General features: G+C 48.7%; 1 protein-coding gene across 2 annotated transcripts in view; it reads left to right on the top strand.

Moving 5' to 3' along the window:
- KLHL22 (kelch like family member 22) overlaps nt 1–22,416 on the top strand; it is a 28,339-nt gene extending 5,923 nt beyond the window's left edge. For both annotated transcript variants that reach the window (XM_037067356.1, XM_037067357.1), the window contains exons 3-7: nt 3,057–3,222; nt 6,933–7,651; nt 12,948–13,140; nt 18,707–18,940; nt 21,459–22,416. In XM_037067356.1, the coding sequence (XP_036923251.1) occupies nt 3,057–3,222; nt 6,933–7,651; nt 12,948–13,140; nt 18,707–18,940; nt 21,459–21,821 (1,675 nt within the window). In that variant the 3' untranslated portion in view covers nt 21,822–22,416. The remainder of the gene's footprint in view (nt 1–3,056; nt 3,223–6,932; nt 7,652–12,947; nt 13,141–18,706; nt 18,941–21,458) is intronic.
- The last annotated feature ends 1,122 nt before the right edge of the window (nt 22,417–23,538 follow it).

Genomic DNA, 23,538 nt, shown 5'->3' with positions numbered 1-23,538 from the left:
GAAAAGGTGAAAGAATAGTATTGTAAACACCTAGATACCAATTGTTAACATTTTACCGTATTTGCCTTCTCTCTACACACACATACATTTTTTAAAAGATGTTTTGAAGCCCTGGCTGGCGTAGCTCAGTAGATTGAGCGTGGGCTGCAAACCAAAGGGTCGCTGGTTCGGTTCCCAGTCAGGGCACATGCCTGGGTTGTGAGCCAGGTCCCCAGTAGGGGCCACATGAGAGGCAACCACACATTGATGTTTCTCTCTCTCTCTCTTTCTCTCTCCCTTCCTCTCTCTAAAAATAAATAAAATATAAATCTTGAAAAAATATTTTGACATTTTATATCTTAGTCTTTTAGTGCCACATCTCTCCCCGCTCCCCTTCCTCATTGTGTTCTTGCAATGCTGCCTGGAAGCTCACATACATAAGCCCTAGTCACTGCTCAGGATATATGGTCCCTGTGGGTGCTGAAGCCAAGGCCAGGTGATTTGTATTGTATACGTTTGATCCACACAGCTGTGTAATGTGTGGAGTCACTGTCCCCTGTGCCCTTGCCTGGCCATATACCTCCTGGCTCACACCTGTCATCCCTTGGGTTTCAGCCTTTGACCCTCTGGAGTTTCCCATCGTCTCCTTGAGAGTACCTTGGAGTATGGGAAAACGGCCTGGGTGGCTGCATGTGGAGTAAAATGTCTGGGAATAAACATGACACATGTATGCCAGGTGGGGAGGTGCCATGCAAAACCTCCGAAAACAGTTAGAGGCTGGCTTGATAGCGACAGGCCTGCTATGTCCATTACAGAGATGCCAGCTCTGTCTGTCAACCTAGATATTTAGGAGGTTTCCAATAAAAATATCAAGAGGGTTTATTAGGGGGAATTGCACAAACTGATTCTAAAGTTCAAGTTTAAAACAAACAAAGGTAATGGAAGGCGGCTGGCCCTGCCTATATGAATACATATTATAAAATCAAATAGTTTGCCCTGACCGGTGTGGCTCAGTGGTTTGAGTGCTGGGCTGTAAACCAAAGGGTCGCAGGTTTCATTCACCTCAGGGCAGGTGCCCGGGTTGGGAGCCAGGTCTCCAGTGAGGGATGTGTGAGAGGCAACCACACACTGATGTTTCTCTTCCTCTTTTTTTCCCTCCCTTCTCCTCTCTCTGAAAATAAATAAAATCTTTTTTAAAAAGTGAAAAATTTTCAAGTAGAAAAAAGAAATTCAACTCATCCAAAAATGATTACTACAAATTAACAAGACAGAGTCTAATAGAAAATGGGCGAAAAATCTGGACTATTCAGAAAAGAATATAGAAGTGGCTCTGAAACATTTCATGAGGTTATCTGTCCCGCTGGTTATAAGGTTTCTCCCTTACAAGGTTGGTAGCGTGTGGGCAGTACTATCCAAGTGTAAATGTATATAAAGCCTTTGTCCCAGCAGTTGCTTTTGTAGGAATTCATCCTTGTGCAGTCACATAAGCAAAATGTTGTGGGGATAGGACCATCCACTGGGTGAAAAAGTGGGGAATTAGGAGTAATCCAAGTGCACCCCAGCAAGAGTGGGTTTAATCAATTATGATAACCTTTACAGGGAGAGGGGCAGCACCATGTATACCAATAAGGATCCATTTCCAAGGTGTATTAAGTCAGAACAGTGCAGATCTGTGGACTGCTTCTGGTGATAGTGCCGCCCTGGGGAGGGGAACTGAGGGCCTGGCTCAGAGGAGGGAAGAGACTTTTACCCTTTCATATATTTAAGTCTCCTACTATGTATGTGTATTAACCTAGTGGAAAAATAAACTGTAAAAAATAGCTACTCTATCATCTCTGTGTTACTGACCGCCTTATTTTAGCCCTGATTCCTACCCTGACCACCAGCTTCTTCCTTCTGAACAACTAACTCTCTACCAGGATTCCTCGGGGGCATATCACACTGATGGTACCACAGTGGGACTCCCGCTGCCCTCTCTGACCCTGTTCCTCTCAAGTGCCCAGCTGGCTGCACCATGGCCCCAGTCAAGAGCCTGATTCGTTCTCTGCTCTGCTAGATTCCATCTGTCAGCATGTTCTCTCCAATCCCTTTTAGGGTAGTTTCAACTATCGCTTTCCAGCCACGTGGCTCTTGTCAGGCTTGGAGGAACCTTCTCACCTCTCCTTAGCTCCTCCACTCTGACCAGTAGCACCCGAATTTCAAGAGTCAGTCAGCTCACATCACCTTCCAGTATAAAATTCCCCCATAGCATCTCATTATGCTTGGATTTCAGTCCAGACTCAACCCTGCCCTGCGGGTAGCAGGCCCTGGCCCTGTGTCGTACCTTCAGCTCACTTCCTCTTTGCCCTGGCTGCTCGTGTGCCAAACTTGTTCTGGCCTGGGACTTGGGTGTTCATCTCTACATGGAACGTTCTCCCCTGCCTGGTGAGGTGCGTCTCGGTCTCAGCTCAGTTCCTCAATGTGAGCCCTCCCTGTCCACCCATTGCTCTCCACCCGCTGTGCTTCCCCAGCCATGCTCTCCATGCATTGCCCTGTTGAGCTCTTTGCCTCATTTTGAAATACCTTGTTTCTTTGTTGTTTGTCTTCCTCCCTGGCATTAAACTCTGTGTGTGTTGGAATCTTGCACATTACTTGGTACTACTTCTCTTCTGTTCTTGAATGGTACCTGGCATTTAGTAGGTGCCCAGTAAGTATATACTGACTGCAATGATTTACTGTTTCCCATCCATTCATTCATTCTTTCATAACATCCTTTGGGCTGCTGCTGTGATCCAGGAAGCGTAATAGGATGTAGCAGAAAGCAAGCCAGACGTGATCTCTGCCCTTAGGAGGCTCACGTGTAACTCCCTGGGGCCCATGAAACAGGAGACAAGCGGTTTCTAGGATGGCTACCCAGACTTGGTCAGGAGTTTGTGGGTGCCTTTTGTGGGATGACTCGGTGCTCAGATCGAGCCAGCGTCCTGTCACACGCCGATGCTCAGTCAGCCAGCTCCATGCTCCAGATGCTTGTGCTCTTTGTAGCCTGGGCTGGTGTCCCAATTAGTATAACTCCACTGTCTTGTGTCTTCACTTTGCAGAGGTATGTTTGCTGGGGGATTGAAGGAAATGGAGCAGGAAGAGGTCCTAATCCACGGCGTATCCTATAATGCCATGTGCCAAATTCTGCACTTCATATACACTTCCGAGCTGGAGCTCAGCCTGAGCAATGTCCAGGAGACGCTGGTTGCCGCCTGCCAACTTCAGGTGAGGCTTACTTCATTGGATCAAGACAGACCCACTCCTAGGTGTGGTTTTCCTGAGTGCCTGCTGGGCAGTGGCATGAGGGTGGGTCAGGCAGAGAGGATAGGAGGGACTGTGGAGTGGGGTGGAGACTCCCAGGGAGTGCTTGGCTTGGCCAGCTCCGGACACTGAAGCAGAGCTGCTCTGAAGGTCTTCAGATTCAGGTTCCTCCTCTGCCTTTGCCCTCTGCTTTTCTGCTGGTTCCTTTCCCTCTTTCTGGGTCTCCCTGCTACTAAAAGGTCCTGCATATAAACAAGGGGCCGGAGCCAAGCCCATGGCATCCTGTAGGTGCTGGTATTGGGTGTAGTTGAACTTTCCCCAGTGTTGCCACTTAGGCCCTTTCTGCCTGTCCTCTCCCGTGGTCTCATTGATCTCTGAAACTGCTTTTCCCTTTGTTATTGAACTTTAAACACTTACTTTCCTACAGAACTCAAAAAGTTTTCTGAGGCTTTGACAAGAGTGGCTTAAATTTTAAAAGACTGAGTTGACTCTTGACAATGTTGGTCAAGTTACACAGGCTGGGCCTGCACATGCTTTGTTCTTAAGGGCTGTCTATCAGACAGCTACACTGAATTTATGATCTTGACTTTTTTTTACATTATAGTACATTTGGGGCAGTCAGGAAAAAGTCAAGTCACAGATAAACCAACCTGTTCAGGGCATCTGGACGCCCACTGTGTGCTTCCTGTGCCATTACCTTCAGGGTGGTGGGAGACAGGCGCTCAGCTCCTGCTTGGTGGTTGGTTTGAGTAAGGCTTGTCTGGCTGTGTATGATAGGTAGGTGGACATGAGCCAGGGTGGCCTTTATGACAGAAGAATTTCCCTGCCTTCTTTTATCCAGAGATTCTTCTGTCCCCACATCCTTGTTATTTTTGCTTTGGAAACTCTCATCAGGTTCTTGCAACACCTGAGTCCCATACTCAGCTCTCCACCCAGGGACTCGCTGCCAGCGTTGTCTCCTCTCCACCGCACGCTCCTCCCTGCTTCCCTGTCTGTGCCCCATGACCATTCTGCCGAGCCTCCGTGTCTCCTTGAGCCCTTTCATCTTCATTCTCTGTCCAAGTTTACACGGGTCATCCTAATAAATATTGCTGTTCTATTTCCATGTTCTCATCTTTGCCCTCCATTTATACCTTCCAGCTGGCCCCTGCCTTCTCTGCACACCAATCACATCATGTACACCCGTACTGAACCACCTTTCGAAAGACCACTTTCCCTTTTCCACTGATCGGCTCAGAGACCTGCTGTCTCCCCAGGTCACATGCAGCAGAGGTTTGGCCAGTGCTCCTTAGCACCTCCAAGGCCATTCTGGGGAACAGCACAGCAGAGGGAGCCCCCACTTCACATTGAGCAGGCCAGTCCTGTTTGTTTTACTTTTAATATGTTGGGCTTTTATGCAGTGATGATTTTTTTATTTATCTATCTATCTATCTATCTATCTATTTATCTACCTATCTATCTATCTATCTATTTATTTATTTATCTTTAGAGGGGAAGGGAAGGAGAGAAGGAGAGAAATATCAGTGTATGGTTGCCTCTCGTGAGTTCCCTACTGGGAACTGGCCTGCAACCCAGGCATGTGTCCTGACTGGGAATCGAACCGTGATCATGTGGTTCACAGGCCCATGCTCAATCCACTGAGCTACACCAGCCAGGGCCAGTGATGGTTTTTAAAGCAGGTTTTACTTGGCATGATAGTTCCAAGTCAATAGGCTCATCAGATTATGTTTGTTCATGTAGCCACTAGCTCTTGGTGGCTTTCCCTATGCCTGTATGCTATGCCTTGTGCTAGATTCTTGATGGTGTCTCCAGGAACCTGGGTGTGAATCTCAGTAAAACCTCCCCCACTGAGTCATCCCCAGCAGGCCAGTTCTGTTCGCTGAGCCTCTTGTGGGTTGGGCTTGAGGTGATTCCTTTGTGAGATTCCACCTGGCAGAGGGTCCACTACTCTGACAAGGATGGGAAGAAGGCAACACGGTCATTGTGTAAGAGCCTTTGGTTCTTCAGGAGCTGCTTCCCCAGGCCCACTGAGGGCAGTTTGCTGTCATCTTCTACCCAGAACCTGGTCCTAGGTGTCCTGCCCACAACAAACAAGAAGCGGTATTTTAGTCCTGGCTGGTGTGGCTCATCGGGTGCTGGCCTTCGAACCAAAGCGTTGCCAGTTTGATTCCCGGTCAGGGCACGTGACTGGGTTGAGGGCCAGGTCCCCAGTAGGGGGTGCGGAAGAGACACCACACGTTGCTGTTTCTCTCCCTCTCTTTCTCCCTCCCTTCCCCTCTAAAAATAAACAAATAAAGTCTTTAAAAAATTTTCTTTTGAAAAGTGTTATTTTAGGAAGAAGAAGCAAGGCAGAAGTGTGCAGGCCAAGGGAGAAAACAGATGGTCGAGGGAAGACTTTTGGGACCTAACAAAGCACCCTGGGGTACTTCATGTGAGGAAATATGTGCCTGGCACTTCACAGGTTCCATTCAGCCCTTTAACATACCCACCTGGCAAGTACTAAATGTCTTGGATCAGACAAAATAAAATTCTTTTAAACGTTCAGGGGGGCAGGGCTGGGAATACAAGACAGAAAACTGTACTTGAACAAGAATTAAATAAAATTTTTTAAAAAGTTTGATTTTAAGCTTCAGAAGCTGGCAGAATTACTCTGTGGGCACTTATCAATTTGTCCATTAATGCTGGCTTAGTGAGATAGTCCTGTTTTTAGAGAAATTCCCAAATCCTCTTTTTCTAAAGAATTTAGGGGTACCTTGGCAGCTTCCCCTAGAGCCCTTCCCTCTGTCTCCTGTATCCTGCTCTGCTTTGGTGATGTAATCACAGGGTTCCCTTTAACCCTGTGGTCCAATTCTCAGCTCCCACCTAAGTGTTGTCCTCTCTCTTGCCCTCTTTCCAAACCCCTGGGTCTTCTGCACAGTTGGGAAAGGGAAGGCATGGGCCACTTGGGAGCCCCCCTGATATTGAGTTGAGCAGGACCCTGCCCCGGTTGGATAGCTTTCAGCTTTTCAAGAACTCTGAGGCGGGTTCCCAGGTTGGGTGCTGGGCGGGTGTTTGGGAATGCCCTGCTGGTGGTTGTTAGTCTAGGGGTAGCTTGGGCCTTTCTCCTGGGGCAAGGGATGGGTTCTCTGAGCCTGAAGCTCTGGCTGGGCCTTCAGTTGAGGGTGTTATGGCAGGAGAAAGGGGCTGAATGTCTTCTAGAGAGCTGGGGTTCAGGGTAGGGGTCTCGGGTGCATTCCAAACCAGGGACAGCTGACATGGTGGCCATTGTGCAGCTTCCAGCTTCTCTGGAGATCTAGTACTTTTGATCTAAAAGGCAATTGTCATATATTAGGGGTTCACTCTGTGCCAGGGAGTTCCTGTGCATGCTGTCATTTGTCATTATTCCTCTCCACTTTATCTTTGTTATATAGATGAGGAAACTGAGTCTCAGCTTAGGAGCATTCCACAGGTCACTTATGAGTGAGGATTTAATCCCCAGTCCTCCTGCAGTGAGCCCCACTTGTCTTTGGTGTTGGGGAAAGAGGCTGCACCCGCCTCTGCTTCAAGGAAGTTTGGGGACGGTTGAGGGGGTCTCTGCTTCAGAGGACAGCCTCAAAAGCCATGCAACTGCCGTGGCTGCCTTCTGTGCCCAGACACCATTTCCCAGGCATGAGTGGATCTCGTTTTCTTCACAGATCCCAGAAATCATCCATTTCTGCTGTGATTTCCTCATGTCCTGGGTAGATGAGGAGAACATTCTTGATGTCTACAGGCTGGCAGAGCTGTTTGACTTAAGTCGCCTGACCAAGCAGCTGGACACCTACATCCTCAAAAACTTTGTGGCCTTCTCGAGGACTGATAAATACCGCCAGCTTCCCCTGGAGAAGGTCTACTCCCTCCTCAGTAGCAACCGCCTGGAGGTCACCTGTGAGACCGAGGTGTATGAGGGGGCTCTTCTCTACCATTACACCCCGGAGCAGGTGCAGGCAGACCAGATCTCACTGCATGAGCCTCCCAAGCTTCTTGAGACTGTGCGGTTTCCCCTGATGGAAGTCGAGGTCCTCCAGCGGCTGCACGACAAGCTGGACCCCAGCCCACTGAGAGACATAGTAGCTAATGCTCTCATGTACCACCGGAACGAGAGCCTGCAGCCCAGCCTGCAGGGCCCACACACGGAGCTTCGGTCGGACTTCCAGTGCGTCGTGGGCTTCGGGGGCATTCACTCTACGCCATCCACTGTCCTCAGTGACCAGGCCAAGTACCTAAACCCCCTGCTGGGAGAGTGGAAGCACTTCACTGCCTCTCTGGCCCCCCGCATGTCCAACCAGGGCATCGCGGTGCTCAACAACTTTGTGTATCTGATTGGGGGGGACAACAACGTCCAGGGATTCCGTGCTGAATCCCGATGCTGGAGGTAAGAAAGGGCCCTTGGCAGTACCTCTGTCTGTGGGTTATGCTGTAGTGAAGGAGTCGTGGGCTTAGGGCTGGTTAGGGAGTGGGTTCTGTGTGGGCACATCACCATGGACGAAGGCAATCAGCCATTTATGTTAATCTTGGCTTGTTGGGGTAACCCTGTTTGTGGAACTAATTCCAGGTTAATTTTGGATAATGTAGATGGCATTGGCATAAAAAGGGGACCTGGAATGCTTTCTTTCTTGTCCCAGTCTCAAAAGTACACTTACCCTGGATCACACCCTGCTGGGTTGTCAGTGAGGGGCTGGGTTGTGACTCTGCACTTGGCTGAGCACAGAGGAGGGGAGCCCGTGGCAAAAAGGATAGTTGGGCCTCAGACGGAGGGGACCTAGGAGCAGGGAGCACTGGACAGGCAGCTACTGCTTCCGTCTTGCCCAATCTGGATCTTTGACCTATCTTATCCCAGCTTCCCTTTGTCTATCTGCTTTGCTTTTCTGACCACAAGCCAGTGGTGGGGAATGGCTTCTGTTGCTGCTGCTCTCCCAAGTGTGTCCTCCCCCAGGAGAACAGGAAAGGCTGACAGGCATTGCTGACCCTTATATCAACTCTCCACCCCCACCCTGACCCTCCACCCCATCATGTTTCCAGAGCCCGCTCCACTGTAGTTTGGTTTGATTTCTTGGGATTTGATGCCTGCAGGAAGTTTTTGCCCTACACAAGCTGAAAGATGGCACTGCAGAGAGAGGCAGAGAGAGATTGCCAATTGTTTCTGGCATCTGTGAGCTAGGTGCAGACCAAGTTCATGTCTGATTTTATCTTCTGGGCTAGGGGTGGGGTCTGGCCTGGCTATGACTCTCAGAAGCATAGTGACCAGGACTGAGAAAGAGTTAACCGTTTCTCAGCCAGCTCTTTCCTGGCTCCAGGGAGTGATAACCTTTGTGAACCTGATCAGACCCAAAGCATGGTAGCATGTGGTCAAACAGGAGCACAGTGGATTCCAAAAAGAGGAAACATTACCTTCACTCATATCAGATGCCATCCTCAGTGGGTGTGGCAGCACCTGGATCAAGCCTCCCTTCAGGCAAGCCTTGAAGTTTCTTTTTTAGGGAGCTCACCTTCCCAGTTGGAGAAGCAAGGACAGATCTCCCTGCTGAGCAACCCACAGACCTGTAAAGCAGATGTCTCCAGGGTATTGTGGTCTCTGGCCCTCAGCACATGATAGGGTGGTTGTTTGCCTGCAGAGAGGCTTCAGAGTGACAGGATGCTGCCGGCCTGTAGTCTGTCCTGTTACATGCAGTTTCACACAAGGCTGGTCTAAATTGTCCTTTCCATTTAAAAAAATTTTTTAAGTTTATTGATTTTAGAGAGAAAATGTTGATTTTTGCATTCATTGGTTGTTGACTCTTGTATATGCCCTAACTGGGCATGGAACCGGCAACCTTGGCGTAGCAGAATGATGCTCTAATCACCTGAGCTACCTGGCCAGGGTTAAATTTCCTTTCTTGAGTAGGTGCTATGAGACCCAAGTCAGACTCTGGAAAATGCTAGTATCAGCCTCTGTGATTGATAATCACAGCCTCAAATTCCAATCAGGAAGTTGGATCACTGTAGCTGGTGAGGTTGTGAGATTTTCCTGAAGGGAATGGGCATGGCTGAGGGACTCGGGTTCAGAGCATCTGGTGAGGTGGCAGGGAGGGCCCTGGGGTCTGTCATCGCTACAGAGGGAATGTTTCCTTCATCTCCCAGTGGATTCTTAAAGCTGCCAGATGGAAGATGGATCTTAATTTGAGTGATCTAAGAGTTTGGTTCTCTTCCTTCTTCCCTTCCATACTTCACCAGCCTTACAACCCTTAGGCTTTCAGAATATAAGGAAACAAGATGTTGCAGTAAATTAGGCTTTACATTTTAAGGTACGTACTAGGGACTTAGCAGGTTATATCTTAAAGCATTGGTACAGAAACTACATAAAAATTTACTTTGTTTGAAGCAAATTGTCTTTGTCTCTGAGATACCACTGTTTCTCTTTTATTTCTTTGATTGCTTCTGTGTTGTCCACCTTATTCTGTTTTTGCGCCTTTGCACAGCTGTACTCTGGGCCCCTGAAAACTGACTGCACACCTTACCTTGTAGTAGCTGCTCGCATGTTGCCACATGCCCTGACGCTGCTTAGAATAACAACTTGTTTTTTTCCTTAGGCATTCCCATGACTATTAATCTTTTAAAGTATAATTCAAAAAATGTGTTAATTGTAATGGACTTCATTAATAGTCATGGGAATGCTTAAGTCATGGAAATACTGAAGGAAAAGTCTACCGAATTTAACACGGACCCAGAACATAATTGTACCAACTCTAGATTTCACTTCCGAGTTTGTAGTTGGGTGATCCAAAGTCTACGTTAAAGTGATTAAAACTGATTGTATCCTTATATGCAAAATAAGGAAAAGAATTACTTGGGGATTTATTCACAAAGTGGAAATTTAATCCAATAAATAAGACAATGTGGGATGTAGAACACAGTGCGAAGATAAGAAATAAGCAAAACTGTGGTAACCTTTAAATTATTGGTACATGGCGTGTGTCTATATGTGTATGTGTGTGTACGTTTCCTTAAATCTAAAACCACAAATCCAAGTGCATTCTGCCCAGGAAGCTGTGTGTGCAGGAGACCAGAAGGAAGTAAGAGCCTCTGGAGGCGCTTGCCTCAGTCTAGTGGAAGATGCTGACCTGTGCTTGACCCAGAGTAAGGAAGTAGAGGATATGAGGGCAATCCAGCTGCAACATGTCACCCCATTGGTCACCAGGGTTGATTCAGCTGATCTGGCTGGCTAGACAGATGTCCCCTTCCTCCCTCGCCACTCCATATACACTCCTCTTGAGGCTGTGCGCTCGGTCAAAGAAGAGGAATAAAAAAAATTGGAAAGAAGAGACATGTACATGAATGAGTGTCACGCATAGGAAAGGCAGTAGAAGGGACCATCCCAGCCAGTTGACAGGGCTTCTGAGTGGTGCACCTTGGACTGGCCTGGCTGCCTGTTCCCAGCCTGACCTTCACCTACCTGTGCCCCTGGTCATTCATGTCTCGAATGCCACTCTCTCAGGAGGCCCTGCTTAATCTCCATAAGAGATTTTCTCTCCCCAGCCCCTGCTGCAGATGGATCACTCTCTCTCTTCTTACCTTATTATTTGCGTGTGTGTTACCTGAATTACACCGAGTACCTATTCACTCTGTTCTCTTCAGCTTGTTTCCTATTCAAATGGAAAGCAGGGCCCTTGTCTTGAGTTTCCCTCTGGATCTACAACACTAAGCACTGTGCCTGATACATGTTGGGTGGGCAGTACATATTTGTAGAGTAAAGAATTGATTTCACTGCTGGTAATTTTACCCCTTTGTTAATTTATTCAGCAGACAGTGTATGGCCGCCCTGATCAGGTGCTACGCTGAGGTCTAGGAATACACACGTGAACCTTAGTTCTTTATAAACTCCCCACGGGTTAACAAGGATCCCTTTTTATGGGTGTTGTCCTTTATGATCCTTCACAATAGCTTTTCTAGGCAGATGACATCACTCATTGGACAGGTATGGAAACTAAGTGAATGCCAAGTGCAAAAGCTAGGATGCACCCAGGTACACAGGCAGAGCTGGGATTTGAGCCTGCATCTGTGTGTGACCCAGGTGCCTGTCTGTCTCTCCTGTTGGCCCTGACTTTTGAGAAAAGCTTCGTTCCTGGAATTCCTGGCGAGCAGGGTGGGGCTGGCCAAATGATGTGGGTAGGAAGGCATGGCTGCAGAATGAGTCTAACTTGTGTTTTGGGGTAAAGGGTGCATCTTATCTCTTCACTGACCAGTATGTGGCACAGGCCAAAGGAAACTTTATTCACTCTCTTCTGAACCACTTGAAGTTTGACTTAACCCCTTTAGAGTTGGTTTTCCTTTGGAGAAATAAAAAACTTACGTGAAAGAGGCTAGACCTGTGCATTGGCCATTGAGCAAGGAAGCATCAGGAGCAGGAGCTGAAATGCAGATGCCTGGGCGGGTACGTGCCCAGGGAAAAGTGCCAGATGCTTGTCAGGGGAAGAGTGGGCTCTGGGCCTCAGACTCACGGTGCCCTGGCCACTTGAGGCTCTGTGATTATCTGTATTCACCCAAACAGCATCCCTGCTTGGGTGCCCCACATGGGGCCTGTAGAAGGGGTAGAGGCAGTAGGAGGCCCCCTGGAAAGTGGGACAAGCCTGGGACAGGCAATGAGTGCTGGAAGGGTGGGTGTAGACTTGGGCTTAAGGGGCCTGGGCTTCAGTGATAAGAGTTTTAGAGTGTGAGCAGGAGCTTTGCTGGTGAGGGTAGGGTCAGTGGACAGGTGAGTAGCCAGGTGGAGATGGATAGAGACAGTTGTAGGTCCAAAGTTCAGGAGAAAGCAAGGGTTATAGTTAGTTGTTCTGGAGTGGCTGAGATCACCTGGGTTGAGAATTTAGAGCCCTTTAAAGGCAGAAGAGCAGGTGGGATGGGCTCTGTGCAGAGTGCAGGATGAAGCTGCTGCTTGGAAACTAGATTGTTTTTTTACAAAGGTTGGTGGTAACAGGTAACAGTGCTTATATGGTGCTGGGGCTCTGCAGTAGCTCAGAATCGGCCGGCTTTTCTCTCCTTGTGCCCCCGTCCTGGTTGGCCCAGCAGTGCTCCTCCAGTCCAGGCTGACTCCTCCAGCCTGGAATCCCAGAGAGGCCTGCCCTCGTGGTGCCCACAGTCCAGTGTGGGAGATAGCACCCCGACTCCTGCAGAGAGGGAGACCTTGAGAAGTGGAGAGGATAACCCAGCTGGAGAGGTTGGCAAAGCTTGACGTGCGCAAAAGGATAAAGGGGTGGGCACTGTGCACATGGCAGGCTCAAGCAGACCACCCATGAGGGCGTGTTAATGTGTTGGCTGGAGGCTGGGAGGCTGTAGTACCTGTCCATAATTCATGGCTGTCCTGAATGAATTGGGGCAGGGGCATGGAGGGACTGTGAGGTGAAACAGGTGAGGAAGAGAGGGCTATAAGAACAGCCCTTGGGCAGCCTGGGGTGGATAGTAGGGTGGGATAGAAACCACACAGGAGGTTACACCTGGAAAGGGGCCAGCTTCATGGGCAAGAACCCCAGAGGCTTGTGGCCATACCTCTCAGGTCTGTAGCAGCCTGCTGCCATGGCTGTGAGTGGGTGTGCACTGGTGTGTGGAGGCAGCCAGGGGAAGGTTCAGGGGACGTGGGCGGAGTAGGAGGTGCCATCTCACCTGTCAGTGATGTGCTGTCCTCATATCCTCTCAAGGTATGACCCAAGGCACAACCGCTGGTTCCAGATCCAGTCTCTGCAGCAGGAGCACGCCGACCTGTGTGTGTGTGTCGTGGGCGGGTACATCTACGCAGTGGCCGGCCGTGATTACCACAATGACCTGAATGCTGTGGAGCGCTATGACCCTGCCACCAACTCTTGGGCCTACGTGGCCTCGCTCAAGAGGGAGGTAAATAAGCCCCTCCAAGGGGGTCCTTTTCCCACCTGCTTTCCTTTCTGGGGTGTATCGAGTGAGCCAAAGGCCAGGCCAGGGAATCAGTTCCAACGAGCAGAGTCCACATCTCTCCAAAGACCCTGCACTGAGAGCAGGGTGGGGGGCTCCTGCGACTTTGCCAGCTGCCTGGGAGAGCCTCTCAGGCTTCCGGACCTTGTTCCCCAGAATCTCACCGTTTTTTGCTCTTCCCATCTTGGCCCCAGGGAGTGCTTTAATTCTGAAGTTCAGATGTAGACAGAAACCTTCCCCTCATCTGCCCTTTAGCACAGCTGAGATGAGCCAACTTGTGTCCAAAGATGTTAAACAGGAGAGATGAAATCTCAGAAGCCTCCCACTTCTCCCATAGGCTCCCTAGAGGGTGGGCCTTTAAAATGCCAACCACGAGAATTTGTATTTTTTAATTTTTACTATTTTTTAATCATTTGCCTCCTGTACAGTACTTTCGTTTGTTCCAATTTGGAGATGTCTGAACTTGGGTTCATTGTGCAAAGGCAATGCTTTAGGAAGAGCTCTCTCTTTTGTCCTGTGGCTTTGGGGTACTTGGACTCTATCCCTAAAATCAGACATGAGAGCCCAGAGCAAGGACTTGCTGATCCCTCATGTTCCAGGTCCCAGCCTCTGAGAGCATAGTGTGCACCCCGTTGGTACCAGTATTGTCGTTTTAAGAGCCCTTGTTACACTCCTTTGGGGATCCCTGAGCACCTCAGAAGGAGGGGATGGCACAGAGGACTTGTGGGCCTCTGCCGAGGACTCTACTGAATTAGCTCTGGGATCTTGGCAGGAGCTCCTGCCTTTCTGAACCTCTTTCCATACCTCCCCTTTTATCTCTCACCCTTCCCCAGTCCCCCAGGGCCTTAGACTTTGACCCTTGGGACTAGGGGTCTCTCTGATGGGTCCACCCTCTCTCCAAGGTCAGGGTCTCTCACCGTGGTTCCTTTCAGGCAGGGAAAGCTGACATGCTCTTTGCTCCTCGGCTGCTTTGGGGAAGGAAGCCCATCTAGAGAGATACTTCCTGTGTCCATCTTGGAGAAAGGAGCAGATTTTGCACAGGAGATACCAGGGCCTCTTGAGACCTTGTGGATGAGGATGACCAACTGAATTCGGCTCTGAAGAGTATGAGATGGGAGTGAGAGGGTCTGTTCTGGGCATGTGGGGCAGAGGCCTAAGGGGGTCTTTGTGTGGGAAGCCAGTTTTCCATTGTGGCCACAGAGGGGCAGCCTTGGCCTTCAGTTTCTCCCTGACTGCCAGTGTTCCTTTCGTCCTTCACACATTCATTCATTCATTCAGCAACTATGTAATCTACGTTATACCAAGACCTGGGGATGCAGTGGTGACAAGAAATGACAGAGGCTCCTCCATGGTGTTTATAGCCCAGTGGGAGAGACCACTCCTAACCACTAAACAAATTTGTAAAATAATTGCCAGTTGTGGTCAGTGCAGTGAGGGAATTAAGAGAGAATTGACCTAAACAGTGCCCGGGGAGGAGGCTCTGGCAGGACGAATCTAGATAGATTTGTTTGGGGAAGGTTCATTTGAGGAGGTGGCAGACTGAGGGAAGAAGGCACTGTCTAGGCCAGGAGGGGACTTCACAGTTTATTCTGAGAAAGGGGAAGCATGGGGAGTGCTTGTGAAGAGAAGAGGGTGGAGGCGGTTGGAGAAGGAAGGAGATAGATGGATTCGAGGTATAGTTCGGAGGTAAACCGACCAGACTGTTGAAAACTGATAAGCAACACACCTCCAAATAATCCAGAGGTCAAAGGGAAATAATAAAAATATCTTGAACTGAATTAAATGAAAAGGCAGCGTGTCAAGATTTGTTGCACCAGCTAATGTTCTGCCAGGAAATCTTGTAGGACTAAGAGCTTGCATTAGCTAGTGGGGAGGGAGGGTGAGATTTCAAATCAATAATCTAGGCCTGCTACCTCAAAAACCTGGAGAAAGAAGGGCAAAATATACCCAAACCAGGCAGAAGAAATGAAATAATAAAGAGAAGAGCAGAAATTAAGAAAAGCAGATAAACAATAGAGAAAAATCAAAGAACTTTTTTTCACAAGATCAGTAAAATTGACAAACTTCTAGCAAGACTTACCTCCAAACTATATCTCAAATATGCCCCAAAAGAAAGAGAAGACACAATTAAAAATATCAAGAATGAAATGGGGCATTGCTGCAAATCCTGCAGACATCAAAACGATAGTAAAGCAATATCGTGAACCACTCTACACATGTAAATGTGACAACTTAGATGAGATGGATTAATTTCTCAAAAAGCTACAATCTCCACAACTCACTGAATACAAATCAGATAATTTGAACAGCTCTATACCTGTTGAGGAATGTCCAGGCCCAGATGATTTCACTAGAGAATTCTCTTGAACATTTGAAGAAGAGTTAGCACCAATTCTGCATGATTTTCAGAAATCATGAGAACAGACAAAGAAAGAATGCTTCTCAATTCATCTTATGAAGGTAATATTACCCTGATATCAAAACCAGACAAAGACAATACTAAAAAGGGCACAGATCTCTTAGCAATATACATATGAGTATCCTTAACAAAATATTAGCAAATAAAATTAAAAAACAAACCACTACATCATTCCCAAACGGGGTTGATTATATAGGGATGAGAGGCTGGTTTCAAATGTGAGATTCAGTTATTGTAATTCACCACATTAAAATCACATCGTCAGTGAAGAAAAAATATTTGACAATAGTTACCATCCTTTTATAATCAAACTCAAAAAATAAGAATGGAGATAAATTTCCTCAATGAAGAGCATCTACAAAAATCCTACCACTAACACTGACTTAATGGCCAAAGACTGATTTGAGTACTGTCCCCTAAGTTGGGGGCAGGGTAAGGGTGCCTGCTCTCACTCTTAATACAACATAGCCCTGGAGTTCTAGCCAGTGAAGTAAGGCAAAAAAAGAAAAGGCACGCAAATTGAAAAATAAATAAAACCGACTCTACAAACAACAAATTGCCAAAAATCTGAAGCAATCTACCCTCCCCCAAAAATCCTACTACAAATGAGTTCAGCAAGATTATGGGGTGGATGTAAGGTAAACGTACAAAAATTAATAACTGTATTTCTGTATACTAGCAATAAACACATGGACACTGAAATATATAATGCCATTTACACTTGCTCAAAAAATGAAATGCTTAGGTAGAAATCTTAACAAAACATTTATAGGATTTATATGCTGAAAATTGTAAGATGCCAGCGAAAGAAGATGTGAATAAGTGGAGAGACAGACATACCGCATTCGCGCATTGGAAGACTCAAATGATAAAAAATGCCAGGTCTTTCCAAATTGACATACAGTAATTTAACAACACCCCAGCAAGTGTTTTTGTGGATATAATGGTTATCCTGAAATTTATATAGAAAGGCAAATAGTCCTAGACTAGCTCCAATAATTTTGAAAAAGAATAAAGCAGGAAGAATCAATCTACCCAATTTCAGGATTTATTACGTAGCTACAGCAATCACTGTGGTGCTGGGGAATGGAGAGACATGGTCCCTGGAATGGAATGGGAGATGTAGACCCATGCAAATACGCTCAGCTTTTATTTCGGACATAGAGATGGTAAAACAAATCATTAATTATTAGGAAAATATAAATTAAAACCACGTGTCAAAATTACTAAAATGAAAAATAGTGAACAAATACTGGGGAAGATGCAGAAAAGCCGGTTCGCTGCACACATTGTGGGTGGGAAGGTAACGGCATAGCCATGCTGGGAGAGAGTGACTGTCTTAAAAGTTAACCTCTGCCTGCCACGAGACCCCGCAGTTGCCATCCTGGGCATTTACCCCACAGAAACAAACACTTCTTTTTTTTTTTTAAGATTTTATTTATTTATTTTAGAGGGGAAGAGAAGGAGAGAAATACCAATGTATGGTTGCCTTTCATGTGTCCCCCACTGGAAACTGGCCTGCAACCCAGGCATGTGCCCTGACTGGGAATCGAATCGCGATCGTGTGGTTCACAAGCCCGAGCTCAATCCACTGAGCTACACCAGCCAGGCAAAAACTTCTTTATGTAAACATATAGCAGCTTTAATGGTAACAGGCAGTAACAAAACAAATCAGATATCCTTCAGCTGGTGAATGGCCAAACTGTGGCTGACACTCAGCATGGAATGCTGCTTGGCAATAAAAAGGAATAAACTATGGCTACAAGCAGCAACAGGAGGGAACCTGGTTGGGCCTACAAAGCCAATCCCACAAGGTTATATACGACGCTATTCCATTCATGTAACACTTCTGAAATGGCAAAGTGGAGAGCAGATGAGTGGGTGCTGGGGTGAAGGACTGGTTTCAGGGCGGGGAGACAGTGGGTGTGACCATAAACAAGCAGTAGGAGGGATCCTGGTGGAGATGGAACCATCCCGTGTCTTAACTGCCAGTGTCAGGGTCATGGTGTGATATTTCACTGTGGTTACACAAAGTCTTATTATCGGGGAGCCTTGATTGAAGGGTACGTGGGGCCTGAATTATTTCTTATAACTACACTTACATCAAAATGGAGTTAAATTTTTAAAAAACGAAACCTCTCCAGACCCCACCGTTGATGGGTGAAGACCTAAGCCTGTGGTGTGTATCCTGCCCACTGCTCTGACTCTTGCTCTCCACTCTGTCTACCTCCCCATCCACTTGCTGTGCCACCACACAGCCTGAGGGCTAGTGACTGTCCCTGGACCAAACCCTGGAGCCTTCATACCCCATGGGGCTCCTCTCCCCCCCAAAAAAGTGCCCTGTTTTGGTGCCCACAGGTATAGCAGGAGGGCCTTGTATGGGATAGGTATGAGATAGGGGGTCCTTGGGGCAGTAGGGACCACGTGATGGGTGCCGGTAGCAGGGGCTGGCTGGGCACTAGGGCACAGTGGAAAGCACGTGAATGGTTGGGGACCAAAATCAAAAGCAGGGTGGTATATTCCCTTCTCCCACAGAAACCCATGAGGAAAGATTACTCTTGGTGTTTGATTTTTTTGACTTGCATTTCACTTTTTTCTCACCATATCAGATATCATTTGCAAACAAGTATTTTGAAAGTGGGGTCAGCAGGTCTGGAGGATGTGCTGGCCATTGGAAGTGGGGGAGGGGTGGAAGCAACTAATGGTGGGTCAGGGTTCCCAGAAGTGCTGTTTCTTCTCCTTTGACTCTGCAAATGATGCTAGCTTTCTTTGAGATTCCCCTGTGCAAATTTCTCCTTTAGGGACAAGGGAAAGACAGATTTCCATTCTCCCTTGTGGAAGCTCAGAGTCATCTCTGGGTCTGTAGAATCATTCCCCATCAGGAAGAGGTCAGGGGTAGGTGACTGGCAGTACATCTAGCAAAAATGCAGGGAGCATTCTTACCGGAATAGGAAGAGAAAATTGGTGAGACCAAGGGGTGTTAGGTAATTATGGGACTGAGTGGCCTTGGCAAGGGCTGCTGGCTGCCTGCCCTCCCTCACTGCCCTCCTGCCCCCTCCCTGCCTGCCCCTGTTCTCTCGGTGGCCCATGCAGGTGTATGCCCATGCTGGTGCCACACTGGAGGGCAAGATGTACATTACCTGCGGCCGCAGAGGGGAGGACTACCTAAGAGAGACACACTGCTATGACCCAGACAGCAACAGCTGGCACGCGCTGGCCGACGGGCCCGTGCGGCGTGCCTGGCACGGCATGGCCACACTCCTGGACAAGCTGTATGTGATCGGGGGCAGCAACAACGATGCCGGCTACAGGAGGGACGTGCACCAGGTAAGTGGGGCTGGGCTGCCTGCACATGTGGTATTATCCTGTCCCTTCTGGTCACGATAGATAGAAAATTATTTGCAACATGTGCCCCTTCTTAAAAATTTTTATTTTTTAAAGCAGTTTTAGGCTCACAGCAAGAAAATGTTAAACGATTTTCTTTTCCAAAGCAAAACTGAACAGAAAGTAGATAGAGCAGAGGATTTGGGGGGTCAGTGAAAATATTTTGTATGGTGGATATATGTCATTATACATTTGTCCAAACTCATAGAATGTACACCACCAAGAATGAGCCCTCAGGTAAAGTGTAGATTTGGAGTGACTATATGTCAGTGTAAGTTCATCAGTTGTAACAAATGTGTCCCATGTGGGAGATGTTGATATTGGGGGAGGCTGTGCGTGTGTGGGGATGGGGAATAGACACGAAAGCTCTGTGCCTTCTCAATTTTGTTACAAATCTAAAACTTCCCTACAAATTATTTTAAAAATTGAACAGAAACTGCAGAGGTCTATATCCCCCCATTCCCATACACACTCACTGTCAATGCCACCACCAGAGTGGGACATGTGTTACAGCCAGTGAGCCCGCTGTGACACGGTCGTCACCCAGAGTCCACTGTCTGCATGAGGGCTCGCTCTTGGTGCTGTACCTCCTGTGGATTTGGGCAAATAAATGATGATAGAGTGTCATACAGAGTAGTTTTGCTTGTTTTTGTTATTGTTAAAACTTTAATTGTAAAATTACAATAACCACATTTCAAAACCTTTGAATATAGGAGACGGGTGAAGAAAAACACTCATAATCCAGTCCTTTGCCTCTGTGTTTTAGTCCTTCCACCTGTTCATGATTTCCACCCAATTTCAGTTAAAGGACCTCCCATTCGGCTTCTGGCTGAAGTTCATCATGGATGTTTTCCAGTTAATGTCTGGTCTTCACAGCCACCCCTCACCCCCTACCTCTGTGGCCATGCAAAATTCTGTCAGACCGATGTGTCAATTGGCTTGGGCTAAGTTTTAACTGTTCCAAATAACATCATAAGTAATAATTGCTTTAGAGAGCTTTTCAGGTATTTGGATTATTTCCTTAGGCTAGAACAGTAGTTTCCAAAGTATGATCCCCAGACCAGCAGCATTCACATCACATTAGAATGCATTAGAAATTCAGATTCTTAGGCCCCCCTGCAAATGCAGCGAGGAAGCTCTGGGGGTAGGGCTCAGCTATTTTAACTGTACCCCCAGCCCCCATGGTGAGACCCACTGAGCTGCAATGTATTCGTATCTTACTGTTGCCATGACAATTCACCACAAGTCTGGCACTTTAGAACAACGTAAGTGTATTGTGACAGTTCTGTAGGTCGAAAGTCCTACATGAAGCACACCTGGATCAAATCCAGGTGCTGTCAGGGTGTCTCCTCTGTAGAGGCCCCGGGGGAGAATCCGTGTCCTTGCTTGCTCAGGGTGTTGGCAGATTCAGTTTCTTGTGACCCTAGGATTGAGGTCTCTGTTTCCTTACTGGCTGTCAGCTGAAGGCCCTTCTCCGCTTCTAGAGATCTTTGCATTCCTTGGCATAGGGCCATTTCACCTTCAAGGCCAACAACGGCAGGTTGTCCTTACTTCTCATCTCTCCTGTCATACCTTCCCTTCTGCTTTCAAGGGCTGGTGCAACTAGGTGCCTCCACCTGGAAAATCCAGGATAACTTCCCCATCTCAGTGTCCATAGCCTTAATCACATCAGCAAAGTCCTGTTTGCCATGTGTAGTAATACAGGTTCTAGAAATTAGGACATGGCCTTCTTTGGGAGGCCAGTTCTTGGCCTACCACAGCTGGAAAACCAAAGCTGATTATTAAGCCAAAAGGTAAGATTTGTATGCTTTCAATATGTAAGTCAACTTGCTCTTCTGGCTTGTCAGACAAGTGCACAGCAGAAGAGCTTCACTACACCTTCACCAGCTTTGGGTTTTATGGTCTTTGGTTAAGGTTTCTGGTCAGACAGTTTGTCTCTGACCATTTCTTTTGCATTTCTTGAGTTACTAGTAGGTTAAACATTTTTCCATGAATTTGTTTACTGTTTAAGATAATTTTGAAAACAAGAGAACATTGATGGTTATTAGTCAGCAAGTGGCTATTTCCACATTTTATTTGCATTTCCCTCTGGTACGGGGTGCTATTGTGGGGTGGGTAAAGATACTACATGGGACTTGTGACCTCAGTCAGCTTCAGTCTTACGGAGGGGAGAGAAGCAGTGCCACCAGACTGTGGAAAATGACAGTATGCCTTCTGGAAAACGCCCACATTCCTGGGGCTACAGGCTGACTGTGGGCTGTGGAGATGGGACAGAGTGTTTCCGACACTGGCTCCAAACCCTTCCCCGGGGGAACAGGGTGTGTCCACAGCCCATGTGCCCCTGGGCCTGGGTATGAATCCAGGGCCTTGCTAAGACTGCAGCCGTGCCCAGATGGCCTGGGCCAGGCTGGCAGTCCCATCCCAGCAGGTGCCTGGCTATACTCCGGCCTTGACTTTGCAGGTGGCCTGCTACAGCTGCACATCTGGGCAGTGGTCATCTGTCTGCCCACTCCCAGCGGGGCATGGTGAGCCCGGCATTGCTGTGCTGGACAACAGGATCTATGTGCTGGGTGGCCGTTCACACAACCGAGGCAGCCGCACAGGCTACGTGCACATCTATGACGTGGAGAAGGACTGCTGGGAGGAGGGGCCCCAGCTGGACAATTCCATCTCGGGCCTGGCGGCCTGTGTGCTCACCCTGCCCCGTTCCCTGCTCCTCGAGCCACCCCGTGGGACCCCTGACCGCCAGGCCGACCCGGACTTTGCCTCTGAGGTGATGAGTGTGTCTGACTGGGAGGAGTTCGACAACTCCAGTGAAGACTAGGGCTCTGGGGCTGGTGTGAGCAGGAAGGGAACCGTGGTAGGAGCTCCAAGGGCAGCCCAGGCCAGAGCACTTTACCCTAGGGCCTTGAGACCCTTCCTCCTGGCACCCCCTGCCAGCTGGCTTCTGCTACCCTTCCTTCACACCAGCCTGTCTGCCAGCTTGCAGCAGGTATTTGCGGAGCTGGACTGTGGATCACCACGTGGGGGAAGTGCTTGGGAAGGCTCTGGGCCTCCGAAGGGTTACCAGGCCCGCTTCTTCTCAGCTCAGACAGGGTCCACTGTCACCAGCTGACTTGGCCTCCCTGCTTCTGGTCCTTGCTGGGCTGAGAAGGTGTCCTTTTCTAAAGGGACCTGGGAACTGGCACCTGGGCGAGGGGGCTGAAGCATATCGAGCCCCCTTCTGTGGGCAGGGAGGGGGTAGGGTGAGGCCCTCGCCTACCCCATAGCCAGGGGCTTGAGCAATTGAGGGCTCCCAAGGGCTGGAGAGGGAGCAGAGGCATAAGGTTGTGTGAGACTGGTTCTAGTGATAAGATTCCCTACAGCTGGGCTTTTCTGACCCCATGTTGTTGGTAAATGAAATAAATCCTCTTACAAAAGGTGTGAATTGTTCCTGTGCCCACGGCCTCAATTCCTTTCACAGCCTGTCCAAGGCTGCAGCACCGTGAAGTACTGGGTCCCTTCCTGGGAGAGTTGCTGGGGTGCAGCTCTGGTGTGGGAGCCAAGGCCAGAGCTGCTGCGTGGAAGTGGGAGGCCAAAAGCCTGTCTCAGGCAAGAGCACAGTACACTCCCCAGGCGAGAGGGATGTCACCTGGAAAACACACCCCAGCCTGGTGACAGGTGGTCACCGCCCTGCTCGAGTACCTTCTCTGGTGAGGAGCTCCTTTTCCAACAGTTGGCTGCCAGTGCCTGGGGAGGGAGGCCCTGTCAGGATGGGCTTTTCCCCAGCTCCCAGGTCCAAGCCTGTGGCAGGAGGAAGCTGCCCTTCCTACAGATTTGCCAGATGAGTTCCATTCTCAGCTCATCGGCTCCCTGGTGCAGTGGGTAGGACCTCTCCGGGCCACCAACTTTGCCTACACACATCACAGCTTCCACCTGAACACACTCCTCCCCTGCCTGCCGCAGGTTCTGCACCAGCAAACTCCTACCACAGGCCTCCCTACCAGCACCGCCCTGCAGCCCATCTGCTGCAACTTCCTATGGTTCTGTCCTTCCCCAGTCAGCTGGGCAGATCATGGAGACAACTGGGTCTTCTCTGTCCCTCGGGGCTTTGCCCAGAGCCTGCTGTAACTGGCACCCTGTCATGGATGGGAGGAGCAGAGAGGCAGTGTGAGCTACTTGATGGGAGGAAAGGGTGAAGAGAGGGGCAGGAAATCAGTTGCTTTGGGTTTTTTCTGACACCTTTAAGACCTTGGGGTGTGGGGTGAGACCAGTGGGAGTTGCCTACTCCTCAGGGCCATTTGTGTGACCTTCCTCGCTGTCTCCTGGGGCCTGGGTGCTCCTGAGGAAACACGCCCTCACTCCCTAACCCCCGTGTGACATCATGCACTTGCACTGCAGGGTGGAAAGCCCGTTGTTGACCCTGGTGGGTCACTTCCAGTGGGACAGGGTGGCTACAATCCTCCGCTGTCTTCTCCCCCCTGCTCCTGAGGGCCAGGTGTGAGAACACTCTGGGCCTGTCACTTCCTGTCTCTGCCACCACCTTTCAGGCCAGGCTAGCA

The sequence above is a fragment of the Sturnira hondurensis genome, unplaced genomic scaffold, assembly GCF_014824575.4.
Source record: "Sturnira hondurensis isolate 20B ecotype Veracruz unplaced genomic scaffold, ASM1482457v3 Scaffold0017254, whole genome shotgun sequence".
Classification (NCBI taxonomy): domain Eukaryota; kingdom Metazoa; phylum Chordata; class Mammalia; order Chiroptera; family Phyllostomidae; genus Sturnira; species Sturnira hondurensis.
Note: the sequence above shows the minus strand (reverse complement) of the source record. Positions and strands in the feature narration are given on the sequence as shown.